This window comes from Papaver somniferum, chromosome 9, assembly GCF_003573695.1.
Source record: "Papaver somniferum cultivar HN1 chromosome 9, ASM357369v1, whole genome shotgun sequence".
Taxonomy (NCBI): Eukaryota; Viridiplantae; Streptophyta; class Magnoliopsida; order Ranunculales; family Papaveraceae; genus Papaver; species Papaver somniferum.
The window spans coordinates 11,300,874-11,316,327 of NC_039366.1; the positions used below are offsets into that span (position 1 = coordinate 11,300,874).

The 15,454-nt window shown below is 34.4% G+C and overlaps 1 protein-coding gene across 1 annotated transcript; it reads right to left on the reverse strand.

Annotated features, from left to right (window-relative positions):
* Positions 1–674: 674 nt before the first annotated feature.
* Positions 675–10,414, reverse strand: LOC113310581 (probable leucine-rich repeat receptor-like serine/threonine-protein kinase At3g14840). The gene is made up of 24 exons (XM_026559308.1): positions 10,109–10,414; positions 9,836–9,977; positions 7,013–7,084; positions 6,835–6,906; positions 6,678–6,749; positions 6,522–6,593; positions 6,354–6,425; positions 6,040–6,111; positions 5,882–5,953; positions 5,521–5,592; positions 5,317–5,388; positions 4,717–4,788; positions 4,533–4,601; positions 4,082–4,144; positions 3,963–3,998; positions 3,794–3,840; positions 3,252–3,643; positions 2,965–3,163; positions 2,688–2,828; positions 2,423–2,541; positions 2,104–2,314; positions 1,756–1,993; positions 1,419–1,572; positions 675–1,296 (listed from the first exon to the last, which is right to left on the reverse strand). Exons 1-24 carry the CDS (start codon positions 10,236–10,238, stop codon positions 889–891), a joined length of 3,069 nt encoding a protein of 1,022 aa, XP_026415093.1. The 5' UTR covers positions 10,239–10,414; the 3' UTR covers positions 675–888.
* Between the last annotated feature and the right edge of the window lie 5,040 nt (positions 10,415–15,454).

Genomic DNA, 15,454 nt, shown 5'->3' on the forward strand with positions numbered 1-15,454 from the left:
AATGATCCTTTAGTCCCGTATTGTGGAAAATTAAAGAGGAGCTCCACTATATAATCATACTCTTTTTTATGAATTGTAAAACGTCGGTGGAGCAGTTGGGCATCAATACATATTTTGACCCATGCGATATGCGCGTATACCATGCAGCAAGTCATGTGTCTACTTGAATTTATTTTTGCGAGTGTTTTTCTTTAGGAAATTAATTCCAAAAATATTTTGTACAAGTGTTTTATTTACGGGAAAATTCCTTTTTGGTTTTGATTTGTTTTACAAGAAATAAAACGAGTTTTATAAGAAAGCAAAAACCTAGCTTAATTTTGAAGCAACTTTGTCTTATAAATATAAAATCGAATTTCTCTTTTTAGTGTGGGCTTGACGCGGCCACGTTTTCTTCTTCTTTTCTCCATCTTCACTTTGGTTTTTCCGCAACAGTGGTTGCTTATTTTCCTTCCTAATCCTTGCTGCTGAGTTCGTAATTGGTTGTAATATGTTTGTACAGTCTATATCGGGCAGTTTTATTCTGGACACGTCTCCGCTGATGAGGTATAGCATCTCTCATTCTTGAGGAGTACTCACGGAATAATATGTTAAGGACAATTTACTGAGCAGGTGGCTCTGCCCTCATGTGTCAAGTTGCTGTTGTCAATTAATTGATTATTTTCGATACAACCAGATTCATCTAATTTTCGCAGTTTCATTGTTACGGTTCCAATAAGAAGACCCCAACAAACAACGAAAAGCAAGCAGAAAAAACAAAAAACATCTCCTACCGCAAATAACCAACTAGAACAAAGGGACAAGCCCCAACAACCTTATTAAAACTATTTAGAGTAGACTTTGCCAACGGCATCTTCCGATATAATTTCATGATTCAAATAGGTTCGAAGTTCAGTACTCCGACTCCTTGTTCCTCCAGTATTCCGAATCCATAATGAGTGGATAAAGATCAACAGCAGATGTGGATGACTCTGAGCATGGAACATCTGATGATATACTCCGTGTTTCGCTACGCTCTGCCATGCTCTGGTCAGGGTTCTTCTGTTCATGATAGTCTACAATAGCTTCGGATTTCAAATCATTGCTAGATTCGCTTATTGGATTCAAAACAAGTTCACCGAAAGGAATTCCACCTTCAAGCATGCTGACTACCGATGACATTTTAGGCCTTAGTATTGGAGAAGTGCTAGTGCATGCGAGAGCTATATTAATCACTCGTAAAACCTCTTCTTCATCATAGGAATTCAACGTTGGATCAACTAATTCCATTAAGTTCCCGTTCTCTTGTAGGACTAAAGCCTAAATTCAAGAGTATATTTATCAATAGAGTGGGTTATATGATTTGGCCTTTAGGAAATCAAATCAAATCTGCTAATAATTTACAACAACAAAGTAAATGGAACTTAAGAAGGTTTTATTACCCAATCAAGAAGATAAGCACGCTCTGCTTCTGTTGTCCTGTAACTCGTATTTCCCTTCCCACTGATAATTTCTAAAGCAACAACTCCGTAACTGTAAACGTCTGCTTTATCTGTCAGATGACCTCTCAGTGCATACTCTGGTGCCATGTAGCCACTGTAAAAACAAGTTTATACACTTATTATGCATAGTAGCTAGAAAATTTTCCGGGGTTCAGTTTAGCAATCAAAATCCAAAGGTAAAATCATAGATGGAATTAATTATACGAGCATAAAGTGCAAAGAGAAAATTTTACAGCGTTCCGTAAAATGGAGGAATGAAAGTATGCATGTATCTTACCGAGTACCCGCTATTCGAGTGCTAATATGGGTGTTTTCTTCCTCGTCGAGTCTTGCCAAACCAAAGTCAGAAATCTTCGGGTTCAGATCCTTATCAAGAAGTATATTTGTAGCCTTGATGTCTCTATGAACAATCTTCAGCATTGATTCTTCATGCAAATAAGTTAAGCCTCTTGCTATACCCACACAAATCTTGTGCCTTATTGGCCAATCAAGCTTCAATTGGGCCTCTTTGTCACCTAAAATTAAATATACGATCGACCTATGCTTCAGCTACTCTTTAACATTATGTACATCATGTATGAAAGCAAGCGTGATAAATATCCGCAACAAAGATGAAAAGACTGACCAAACAAAGCACGGGCAAGGCTATTATTTTCCATGTACTCGTATATGAGATGAAGCTGATTTCCTTCGATACAGCATCCATAAAGCCTTGTAAGGTTAGGGTGTTGCAGGGCGGAAATCATTCCAATCTCGTTTACAAATTCACGATTTCCTTGCTGAGATTTGGACGATAGTTGTTTCACAGCAATTATAGTACCATCTAAAAGATGACCCTGCATTTGTACGTGAAAGTAATTTTTTTTTTTGCGATATCATCCCTTTATCTAAATACAAATTGGAACAAAGACAATGGACTCAGGTGAATGCTTTTGATGTAATACCTTATAAACAGGTCCAAAACCACCTTCACCAATCTTGTTTTCAGCAGCAAAGTTGTTTGTGGCAGCTTTTATTTGCCTCAATGTGAAAGAACTAGTGTTTAGGTCCAAACCTCTCAGCTCTGTCAAATACATGTAGCAACAACAGAATTACGTAACAAATAAAAGACATTCTCAGGACCGTTAACCTAAGCTATATGTACACTAGAAAACCGAAACTAGCCCTAAACTTAGGACCACAAACTTGGGAGTTTTGGCGAAGACTTACCTTGATCAATATCATTTTTTCTCCCCAAATACCCCTTCCACCATAAAGCAGCCAGAATAATGAAGACAACGCATGATAAAGATGCGACAACTAATCCTACCAGAACACCGGCAGATATTTTCTTTCCAGGAGGTACAACATCTACAAAAGACGTTCATTAAATATAAATGCAAATCAGTTTGCTTACTATCTTATTCGTACAAGCTCATCAAGTGGTGGGCTTGTTTTACGGCAACCGTAGGTAAGAGGGTGCAAACACAAAAGGAAAACGAAGTACCAGGATTCAGCACAGAAATGGCTGAAACAAGAGGACCATAGTTTGCATTATTAGGAATCCTTTGTGTGCCTCTGCCAGCCCAACTGAAACGAATTTCCAAAGTATTACTAGATACAACCGCAAAGAGTATTATAATCACTGCCTTCCGAGCCCCACCTGCTGCTTTTGCAATATCAAAATCTTTCAACTCTAGCTTCCCCTAGAATAAAAGTCAACAAGTCAAACAAACGAACTTCATATGTTTGTCCATGGAAATAAAATTTCTCAAAATGTTGGAAGTTTGTTACCTGAATGTAGACATTGAATACACGCCTCCCAAGACTTCCATATGATTCATCATCTGGGAATACATTCTCAGCAAAGTGGAGTTTCACCGTATAATTCCCATTAATCAAACAGTACCCGTAATAAGTTAGAGAGAGGGGAGAAAGGCGAGCGGTCAGGTATAATTCTGGGTCAATCGTCGAGAGTGTATTATTATTATTTGCTGGAAGTTCACTCTTATAAGATTCACTACCACCGTTGACTGCGAAATCTCCGGTGCTACTAACGGCCCATGAATTAGGAATATTTTGGTAAAAGTTCGATGGGCCCTCTGCACCCAGATCGGCGTCATATTTTGTATTATCATTTCCATTAACTTCTCTTCCACCACAATTTATGTTGAATGCATAACGATCTGGAAAAGTGTAGGCTAGTGTTAACATTAGTACTCCAGATGTATACCCCTTTTAAACTTGCATAAGTGATTACTGATAAGACTGCTGTTAAGTCTTCAGGAGAAAACAAAGATCTTATGTCTTTCAAGGCAAGAGACATGGTTGATTACCCGGTTGACAATGAACAAGGCTCTCCATGCATGAAGGTATGCGAGTGCTTCATCCATACAGTGTGGAGTGGGGATGCCAGGATTGTTAGATCAGATCTTTGAAACATTGAAATACATCTAGCAAGTTAATATTGCAAAAACATTTTACAAAAATATTGTTGAAACTTACGAGTGGTTCCTCATTGAAGAGCTTCCAAATAAATTTCTGCAGAAATAAAGTATACATATTATTTCAAAAAATAAAAGAAAATTTATCACAAGGTACAAATTGGGTGACATAAATCTTACATATTTGTGTTCATTTGACAGCCGTCGGAAATTCCCAATGTAAAATTGTTGTATGAAAGATCACTAAATGAGAACAATGCAATATATAAGTAACAAATAATAAAACTCTTCACATTTGAAAAATAAATTGTTATTCAACAGTTTGAGCATGATCATAAATGGCATGTCAAATTACTATGTCCAACGGAACCTGAAGTCATGATCCCTTGTTTCAGTGTAAATTGCTAATAGTACTACACTGGCACACATCTTAGTCGTCATACATCTCCAGAACAAGTTTACAACTCGCAAAGAGCAGTATAGTGTATCCCATGTTGTAAAATAAGTAATGAAATGACACAACATTGACAACAGGAATACATACCTGGGTCATATAGCTTAAAGTATACATTGGAGCATAGTTGCAGCACAATACTTACTAATGATTAAGAAATAATGACGTGGAACTTACATGGTGTTTACTCTTCCATATTGCATCCAATTCGGTAAAGGTCCAGTCAGAAAGTTGGCAGTTAAGTACCTTGTCAAAATCCACATTATAAATTGATTATCACCGAGCTCAGTGTTCCATACACACATTTCGCTTGCCCAAAATTAAAAGTGAGATGAAATACAAATCAAATAAAATCTCTTACATATTTTGCACATTAGAAAGTCCAGCAAAGGTGCTTGGAATTTCTCCCGAAAGTTGGTTAAAACTGAGATCTCTGCAAAAAGAAGCAGCAATACAATAATAACGAGGATTGCTGCAAGAGAAATTCTCCTCTAACTTTTTAATTGCAATTTATATTTTTGTTTAAGTTCCAAACTTGTAGAAACCGAAAGTTGTGTTGTTAATTAGGCTTTTAAACATACATGTCTAATTTTTACTTATTTTTGTGATAATAATACAACCAGATTAATAATAGGCAAATAGCATTAACCAAAACATGTAACTATATTTGAAGTTCTCTAAGTTTCGGAAACAACAAAACTATATGTTTATCTATTTAGATTAGAACCAACCAAGGTTTTAGGTAACAGAACCTATGTTTGGACTTATATATTATAATAATCATGGGAAGAACCAAATTAAGGAATACAATACTCCATGTGAAAACCGAAATAATCATGCAGAATTATTTTATTTGGAAATGATAGAATTCATATAACAAGAGTGCCCCATAGGAATGAAAAATGAATTGAGCTAAAGCAAAATTCCCAATTAGAAAATACGAAACATAATTTGTACTTACAAGTGCCTAAGTGATCCCATGCTGCCAAGATAGTCAGGTAACGTTCCGTTGATATTGCAACTCCTTAGTACACTAATCAGAACAAAATGTAAGCAACTTCAAAACATTAGAATGAGAATAAAAAGAAATAGCAAACTTACAAAATTCCGAATTAGTATCACTAAAATAAAGTAGTACAAATATATGTACAAATGTTCAACTCACAGTGTCTTCAGCCTTTTTAACTTATCGAGGGGCGGAAATGAACCTTCTTTACCATTTAAATCACTGATCTTCCTGCATCAAGCCTTTCCATTAGACATGTACACCAACCTCAAAAGTAATGGTGCAAAGACACTCTACATAGATCTAATACAAAGTTCTAACATACTTGGTATTTGCAAATTTGAAACGATATTATTGAATTCAAATATATATAGAATTCTAGGCTGACATGTACAGATAAGGTGTTTTGTAAGAACAAACAGGAAAGGTATGATTTAAAATCATAGTAAAGCAGCGATGCACGAACTATACTGGTAGAGTAAGCATATTTACAAAATTATTGTTTTATTAAATAACTTACAAGGTTTCTAATTTTTCCAAGACAGATATTTCAGATGGAATTGGTCCTTCCAAACCGCTTGCTTGAATTTCTCTGCAAATATTAAACAATTTCTGGTAAAGGAACCAGGAGAATCGTAAATAATAATTTCCACAGCTCATAAGGTTAAAATCTCCTACACTCTTCTCAGGTTCGTCCACTTCTTTATAAAGCTGGGTATCTTTCCAGTAAACTGATTGTCACTTATCCAGCTGCATGCCAATGATAAATGCGTTATTTTCTTATTTAGATTGAACGTTTAAATTCATTCAGCACCGACACACGGAAAACTACAAGTTATGAACCAACCAAAATGAAAAATAAAAGAAAATTTAGAGTAAAAACAACAAGAAGCAACATGAAAAGAAGATAAGAGAAAGAAAGATACAAGAGCGAACTATTTAAACAGTTTTTCATTCAATAGTTGAACATCAAATTCCTTATATAATCTTACAAGTTTGTCAAGTTAATTAGTTTAGAAAATGTCTCTGGCAATTCCCCAGTAAAATTGTTCCCCACCATCCGTCTACAATTACAAAGAGCAAGTTATCTGTCATTCATAAGGATGCATGCTTTAAGATGGAAAATGCAAACAAAAATTAACACACCCAAACAAACTTACATGATATTTATGCCTGCAATATCTCCAATCTTTGAAGGAAAAGGCCCCGTGAACTGATTGAAGCCCAACTGTCTAATATTCGAGATTTAGAGCTTAGTTTCAATCAGATAAGGCTAGAAGAGCCATGAAGAAGAGGATATGAACAAGGAAACTTACAATCTTTTAAGAGTAGAGATATTTCCTATCTCTTCCGGGAATTGGCCGGATAATCGATTCCCAGTGAGGAGGCTGTAATTGTTTGTTCCAATTTTAATTAAAATATAATCATTTGATTTGCACAGAAATAATACAATGAAAATATAGAAATTCTTACAGAGTTTCCAATTTCTCCAGTGTACCCCATTCTTTAGGAACTGTGCCGTTAAGGTAGTTCCGACGAAGGTCACTGATAAAGAAGAGTTTAATCAATTGAGAAATTAATAACAATAATTTGGTTTGATTTAAGACAATTGATAAAAAGGAGTAGAGAAATATAAAATCAAGCGTCTTACAGTGTTTCGAGGTATGGAAGCCTGACAATCTCTTTTGGTAAAACGCCCGGTAGGCTCTCCTCAGGAATGACTCTGCACAACGCCAAACCCCAAACACAAAATTGGTTAAAAGGACCAAAATCAACAATTCCTGGGTGAAAAAGACACCTAAATTTTGATACTGTTTAAATGGACAAAAATGAAAAAATAGTCGGGATGTAAACAGTTTCATTTTATCCATTTTCAAATACTTTTTCTTATTTTTAATTTACATCAGGATGCATCCAGTTTCATCCTTCTTATTTTTTAAGTTAAAGTCAGGATGAATCCATTTTCATCCTTGTTATTTTTTTGGTGTCCATTTCGCCCATACTAATTTTTACTCGTCCATTTTAACCATGTTTTAAAAATATTTGGACAAATGGTCCATTTTCCGAACCCAAAATATATAAGTTTCATTTTTACAAGTGATAAAAGAATCAAATTAGCCAATTGGCAGTGAATTAGATGCCCGAGCATTACATAATCCTACATGGGTTATCAGAGAAAAGAAAAAAAAAATCAAGTTAAGTTATAGAAGTTTTGTTGGATTTCAGGATTTGTATGATAATCTTAGATAGATTTGGTTATCGTTTTAGTTTTTAATTTGCACGAATATTTTGTTTTCGGGATAAGTTTCGGTGGGAAGTTGAATTTGATGAGACGTGAGAGAACGAGAAATTCAGAAGTGATCGCAATTCGCAACATGGCGGCGATTGCCGAAGATGGTTGCAGCCAGCAAAGATGATGGTTTGGGCAGGGATTTCCTATCGATTGGTTTCTCAAGAACCGCTTGACGAGGGTAATTTTTTTTTTCTGGAATCAAATATGAGGGTAATTAAACATTCCATAATTCTAGTTCTACTTTAGGTAATTCCGTAGAAATTGTGGGCGGCCGGCTAGATGGAGTGGTAAAGCCAGGATTTCTTTATAGCTCCGGGATAGTACGATAAAATATAGCACTGACGTACAATTTGAACATCGAAGACCGTTTTTTTATTTTTTGTTCTTTTATTGTGTGTGCCACAAATGATGTCGCCGAAATATTGCAAAAGCCATAGAATTTTTTTCAGAGTCATTTGTCTAAATATTTTTAAAACATGATTTTAATGGACGAGTAAAAATTAGTATGGATGAAATGGACATCACAAAAATAGTAAGAATGAAACTGGATTCATTCTGGCTTAAACTTAAAAAATATCGAGGATGAAACTGGATGTATTCTGATGTAAATTAAAATAGGGATTTTTGAGTTTACCCCCTAAACAAATTAGTGAGTGAGCTTTCCCCCCTAACTTATTAAAAGTATTAGCTTTGCCCCCTAAATTAATATTCTGGACAAAATTACCTTATTATCTAACCATACCGACGTTCTCTACGAACAAATCCCTAATCTTCAATTGCTTCTAATCCATAGCCGACAAACCTATTCCCTCAATGATAATAATGTGTTTCTAAAACCCATAAATTGATAAACAAAGCTAGGATTATAGTGCCTGTGGCGTCTAGGCTAGTTTAGACATCTTTTCTCATCTGATTGTGAACAACCAATCACATATCACCATTTTGGGATTTAATCCCAAACTAAATTCGTCCAACATAAATGTCTTTTAATCCCTATGCCTTTGTTTGATGGTTCCTGATCTCTATCGTCATCTAAGCTTAGGCTATTTCCGTGTGACAATAAGATGGTCGTGCCTTTGATGTATGATTGTGGCTAGAGAAGAACGGAATCTTGACGATGGAATTATCAGATATGATAAGGAGGGCTTTTTTGTCCAAAAAAATTAGATTAGGGGGCAAAGTTACTACTATTAACAAATTAGGGGGAAAGCTCAATCACTAATTTATTTAGGGGAGAAACTCAAAAAACTCATTAAAATAAGAAAAAATATTTGAAAATGGGTAGGATAAAACTATTTACATCCTGATTATTTTTACATTCTCGTCCATTTAAACAATATCAAATTTTACATATCTTTTTCACCAAAAAAATTATCGTTATTGGATTAATTGACCAATTTTGTGATTTTTATTCTATTCCCAATTTTTTAATATTTTCAAATTTTAACAATATTCCACAAAAAGTGAGCAATTTAATATTTACATAGATTTTCAATCAGACAAGACCAAAAGAGCCATGAACAAAAGGATATCGACAAGGAAAGTTACAATTGGTTAGCATTTTTCTTTATCTACGCTTATACATTAAATTTCGAGTTCTATGTATCTCACAAACTAAAAGACATGTAATTTTTTTTTTTTTGAGCGGAAAAAGTTATATTTATTGATTGAAAAGGAAAAGATATGTTAGCTCAGCCCTAAACCCATCGATACAAATTATACAATAATGATTACAGATTGGGATCAGACCATAATGGCCTCCCAACTGAGAATCAGGTCCCTGAAAGAATAATTTTTAAACAAATTTTGCAACGATCCCCATTGATATATGTATCTTTTTACTTCATTGATTACTGTTTCAACATTTCTATTCCTCTAAAGTCTAAACCAACTAAAAGACATCTAGTTGTAATTGTTATATCCTTAGAATTTTCCAAAAGGCCCATAAAATGTTCTATACATTTCTTAGATGAAAATTTAACAACACAAGTTAGTAGTATGGATTATTATATTTCGGAAAACATGAAAACAAAAAATACCACTTATTTTAGGGAAAATATTATTTAAAAAAATCTGACTTTTAGGGAAACGCAGTACGTATATTTGTAGTGTAAGATTTAAATGAAACTAATAAAAAATAAAAGAAAAGACGGGAATAAGATAAACCGACGTAGAACATACATTGCAAAAACGTGGCAGATGGTGTTGTTAGAGAAACCGCAGCTACAGTTAACGCCCTTAAGACCACTAGTACATGGATCAGTGGCGTCGAACTGCCAGCCCGTCATTCCTAGTGTCTTTCCTATTTGTTTTAGAGCCTCAACTGCAGTCAAATAGACAAACACTGCATCCTTAATTATATATGTATATATATCATAAATCAGTTGTACTTTATTAACTTAATGCACATGATTACGCTGTTCTTAGATAAAAAAACTATTTGGCATAGCAAACCTTCATATTCTGGCAATCGCTGAGAGAGACTGAGGTTGAAGAAATAGAACTGAATAACACATAACAATAGGAATACAGAGAGCGTGAAATGATGATGATGAACTGATGGTAATCCTCTATGAAATACCATTGTGACGTGGTACGAGGTCCAGCGTTCCACAAGTACTACTATTGGGCAATGGAGGACGAAGTTGGACAACTCTAGAATCAATTAAAGCTATTTATAATAATAACTAAACCAACATCTCAAAGATGGCGCGTTTCCAGTAATCTGTGGTACCGATTTTTATTTGTAAATACCAAAACAAAAAGAAAATGGTAGTCCTCCGTAGACAAAGAGTGGCGAGAATCTTATAAAAGAAGATGACATTCCCTTGTACATAAAGTCCCATTAACTATCAGACAGATTTCATGTCTAATCTAATAGCTAATGGGATTTTCCAAGAGATGTCATATGCGGTTGAGAAATCAATAAAGAAAAAAGAAAACAATGTATAAGGTTGAATGGGTCGGGAAGTAAATTCTGATGAGGGCTAAAAACTGTCAATTTTTCCTGGACTTAATTTAAGCCATTGGAGTCACCTATCGGTTTACTTTGGTCGGCAGTCGTCTGAATACAGACAGCCGAAAGGAGATAATGGGAGAGACTTTCTTTTCGTAGAAAACAAACGACGTCAAACCAAATCAACAAACTGTTGAATTTTCGTCTATGTAGTCTGTTCAACGGATTGAACTGGAATAACTTTTTTTCTTACCTCGAGTCCGAAGGGTGTCATTATCTTGGCCAAAATAATTAAGAGAAAATAGTAGAAGTTTCTTCATGATTGATTTATAGGATAGAACTGAAAGATGATGGAAAATGATACTCGCATCTCTTTAAATACATGACGTCTGGTTATCGGATACATGACGTCAATTATTCGGTATAGTAAGTTAGTGACCATCAGTCTGCTGCCAAATAACACTTTTGTTATATGGAGGGAGGTTTGGATCAAGGCAGTGGAAAACTCGTACTTGACTCGCCTAGTGCCGCCTGTTTAACATTTTCCTATGAGTCGGACAAAGATGTCCTTGCTCAAAACCTCAATTTCAAAACAAAATGCTAAGAGCATCTCTAATGGTAATTTGGTGTGCATCCTATGTATACTAGTTTTTTTATGATTCTGAGAAAAGATTTCTCTAATTTAAGGATGTGAAAAAAAATCTATCTCCAACCATAAATCATATATATTAATTGAAGATATTTTAAACCATTGATTTGAAACCTAAATATCTAACTCCTTAATTAGTAACCTTTGATTTTTGATGATTAGGATGTTTACATCGTCTAAGGAAACCTCTAAAATCAAAGGATGGAATAGAGGATGTGAGAGTAGGAATTCTCACATCATCCTCACATTTATCTTTAAAATTTCATTGGAGAAGATTTTCTTGTTAAAACTTTGAAAATCCTATGTGGTCTAAAATATAGGAATTCATCCTCACATTTATCTTTAAAATTTCCATTGGAGAAGATTTTCTTGTTAAAACTTTGAAAATCTTATGTGGTCTAAAATATAGGAATTCTTCGTTGTCTCATTGGAGATGCGCTAACCCTTTTTCTTTACTTCTTCCTATTAACCGTGAAGAAAACTCATCAACCCTAATTCATCTGATGCAAAATCATCAACACTTCATCACTGAAACTATATCTTCGAAAAAAGGTACGACAATAATGATGGAAGAATATCTTGACTATTAGGAACCAAATTTTAAAGCCAATTAGGAAGTCAAATGAAACACTTTGTGAATCCCTTTCTTCAAATGTGCTGGAAGCGATAAACTTCAATAACAATAACAACAACAAAAAAGAAAAAAACAGACCTTGGTTCGATCATATCAATTGAGGAGAAACGCAACATTCTCGTTTATAATAAGGAACGTGAAGACCAAATTTTCAAGCATGTAGGCTATGGTGAAACGCAATGTTTCATTACCATTTGACTGTCGGTTAATTGAAAATTTCACTGTCATTCTAGTGACGGTGAACACATTAGCTCTGCACCACCACCACTCATCAACCAAGTCTCTTCCAGTCTTTGTTTTGGGCTGCTGGAAATTCATGATTCCATTTTTCTCCCCACCCTTAACTGATATCACTCCATAATTCCACAATTTTGCAACAAGATCATAGAAAGATGGCTCATGTGGTAGCACTTCACCATGATCTTTTATAAGTTGCCTCTTAGACTTAACACTCTATGCACTTACGGTACTTCCGGCTCATAAGTGATGCAAAACAGAGTTTGTCAAGAGCACCTCTTTGTTACAGTTTTGACTTGCAGAGATTTCCATAAAGACATCTTGCATTGCATGTATCTTATTTGATGATACCACGTTTCTTTTCCTCCTCCTCATTGTTGTTGTTATCTATGCACATGGATTTTCGCTTGGTGACTAGTGCATTTAACACTTCTTTCACAGGTGAGTTTTCTCATTTCGATAAAGATCTGCAAGTATTAACAGCCAAATTAAGGTATACTAAGCATGAAAACCGGAAGAAGAGGAAGAGAAAATGGAGGTCGACATGGCATCTTTCACCATCACTGAAATGGAAGTGAAATATTCTGTTTTACCGTCCATGAAGTGGTAGTGAAATGTGCATTTCACCGTCATTTACATGGTGGAGAAATTTCGTGTTCACGTTTCACATTGTGAACGCGAATGTTACATTTTTCTTCTACCTGTATGGAAGAACCAAGGTTTTGTAGACTGTTTTTTTCTTTTGGGTACTTTAAATTATGGGTGTCCAGCAACCTTGGGAACCTTTGATTTGAAAACGAGATACACAAAATATTTCATTGGATTTTTTTAGCTTAGAAAATGGTTCTCAATCTTCAATGTTCACCCATCATCATCGTACCATCGTCGAACATACAGTTTTGGTGATAATCAAATTGGGTTTTCAGATTTTGTTAGTATCAGTAGTTAAATGAGTTTAGGGTATATTGGTCCAAATATTATTAAATCTAACTCATACGTGAATCATTGAGTTGAGTCCGGGTTTTTCACTTTCGTGATCCAAAACCCTCCTCCCTATAACAAAAGTGCCAAATAAAGCGTACTTTCTCTATCTTTCTAACTTACGTATTTTTGTGCCGTTTTCTGGGCACCATCCCTTTTTCACGGACCATCATTTCAGTTCTAGGAGGTCACTATGAAGTAAACCTAAGTTATCCCTTATCTAGGTATTTATGTTATTACCAAAATTATCCTTTTTAATTAAATTAGTGTAAAACTAATTTGTTTAGTGATTAGTTAGTTAAATGATTAATTGGCAAAAAAAATTGAACAAATGAAAATTTTATAAACTGATTTTCCGCCATGGCAATAAGGTTCGGCTATGACATCTGAAGAACATGTAGCCGAACTCATCTGCAAGTATAGTTTGACTAATATTTTTGAAAAGACAAGTAGTCGAACTCAGACTTGTTGGAGTTTTTTCTTTCAGAGAAAAGATCGGTTAAGAGAGAAAAAAAATTGCGACGTAACCGAACTCAATATATAGGTTTTCAGAGAAAAGTTCGGTTAGGAGAAAAAAATTGCGACGTAACCGAACTAAAAATTATGTTAGGAAAAGAATTTGCGACGAAACGGAACTTAATATATTGGTTTTCAGAGAATAGTTTGGTTAGGAGAAAAAAATTGCGACGTAACCGAAGTTTTCTCTGAAAGAAATAACTCTATTAAAGCTGAGTTCGGCTAGTTGGAAAAAGTTTTTCACATAATTCCTAGCCGCACTTCCCTATGCAACTTCCATTTTTAACTCATTTTGATGATTACTACTCATTTTTCCAACCAAAAACGAATCACAAGTAATGGGTTTGTGGAAATTTCTCTGAATCAACGACGACAAGGAAGAGGGAAGAAGAGAATAAGATGGACCCTCTAAAAATAATGTGTTTGTAAAAAATTAATTTTAATTTTGTTTTGTTATATGTGTGTGTGGCTATTAGGTTAGTTATACATTAAGTTAAGTTAAAGGTAGGTTAGTCATTTCCACTTTTTAGGACACCCTTTATAATTGTAAGGTAGATATTCTTATCACATAATGGTTCCCCACCGAAAAAGGGTGGTGCTCAAAAAATGGTTCTTATTTTTATACAAGAAAGTCAGCCCCATCCCCCTAACCGAACTCAGCAAATCGGAGGCTCCACTTCCATATTCAACCCTCCATAACCCACATAAGTATATTTACATAGAAGAGAATGAGATCTCCAAATTATTGAGCGGAGAATCGATCCGGTGACCTCCTACTTGAAACTCAGGCTCCTGAACAACAGGCTAATCTAAAGCCCCGTTTGGGATTGTTTTTTTTCAACCAAAAGCACTTTGTAACAAACTTTTGCCAAAAATTGTGTTTGGTAAAAAAATTTCAAAGTGCTTTTAGAGAGAAGCACTTTCATTTTAGGCCTGCTTTTAAAAGCTACTCAGCACTAGCTTTTAAAAGATGGAAAAGTAGAGGCTGTGGACCCACATAATTCGATTTAATTGATTCTCTAATGTAACCTTGTTAATTTATTATAAAGACAAGTTTTACCATCAAACTTTTATTTTATTTTACTATTTTTTTCATTTTTATATAAAATAATAAATATAACCATAATTAAAAATTATTATTTAAAATAATAAAATATTTAATCAATATTAAAATAAATAATATTTCTAAGCAAACCATAATCATAATTTTTTTATTAAATAATAAAATAATAAGATAAATATTACTTACATTTTATTAAAAGAGCTGAAACCTGCTGATATTCTTGTGCTTAACTGGGAAGACAGAAAGGATGTTTGTATGGATGTCACAGGTGTTTCGCCCTTCACAGGTGATGGAATTCGCTCTTTCGTCCCAGGGAAAGCTATATCTAATGCGGTTTCACGTAAACACTCTAAGTACTTCTACAAGTGTATTTCACATGACCATGGATTGAGTGTTTTGGCTTTCTCTACTCTAGGAGAGTTGGTTGAGGATACTTTGTGTTTTTTCAAGCGTCTGAAGAATTGTTTAGTTAGTAACGACACTAGTAGTGGTTTTGGTAGCTTTATTTTTCATAGATTAGGTGTTGCTATTCAAAAAGGTGTTGGAGCCCAGCTTGTTGCTAGGTTACCAACCAAAAGCTTTGTATAATAATAAATGGAGTAAAGAAAAAGAATTTATTTTATTTTTTATAAAAAGAAAATTCTTTTTATTAAATATATTAAAATTAGAAATATAACTTATTATAATAAAATTCTATTTAAAACTAATTTTTGAAATATGTCTATTTTCATCATTAACTACGTCACCAGCACTTTCAAATGCTA

Bases quoted from the DNA above. Each gene is read 5' to 3' on its own strand.
- LOC113310581 (XM_026559308.1), bottom strand. From the start codon at position 10,238: ATGGTATTTCATAGAGGATTACCATCAGTTCATCATCATCATTTCACG. The intron at 6,112-6,353 runs GTAAGATTATAT...ATTGGCATGCAG, and splicing joins CTAATTAACTTGACAAACTT to CTGGATAAGTGACAATCAGT. The intron at 3,644-3,793 runs GTAATCAACCAT...ACACTTTTCCAG, and splicing joins CCTTGTTCATTGTCAACCGG to ATCGTTATGCATTCAACATA.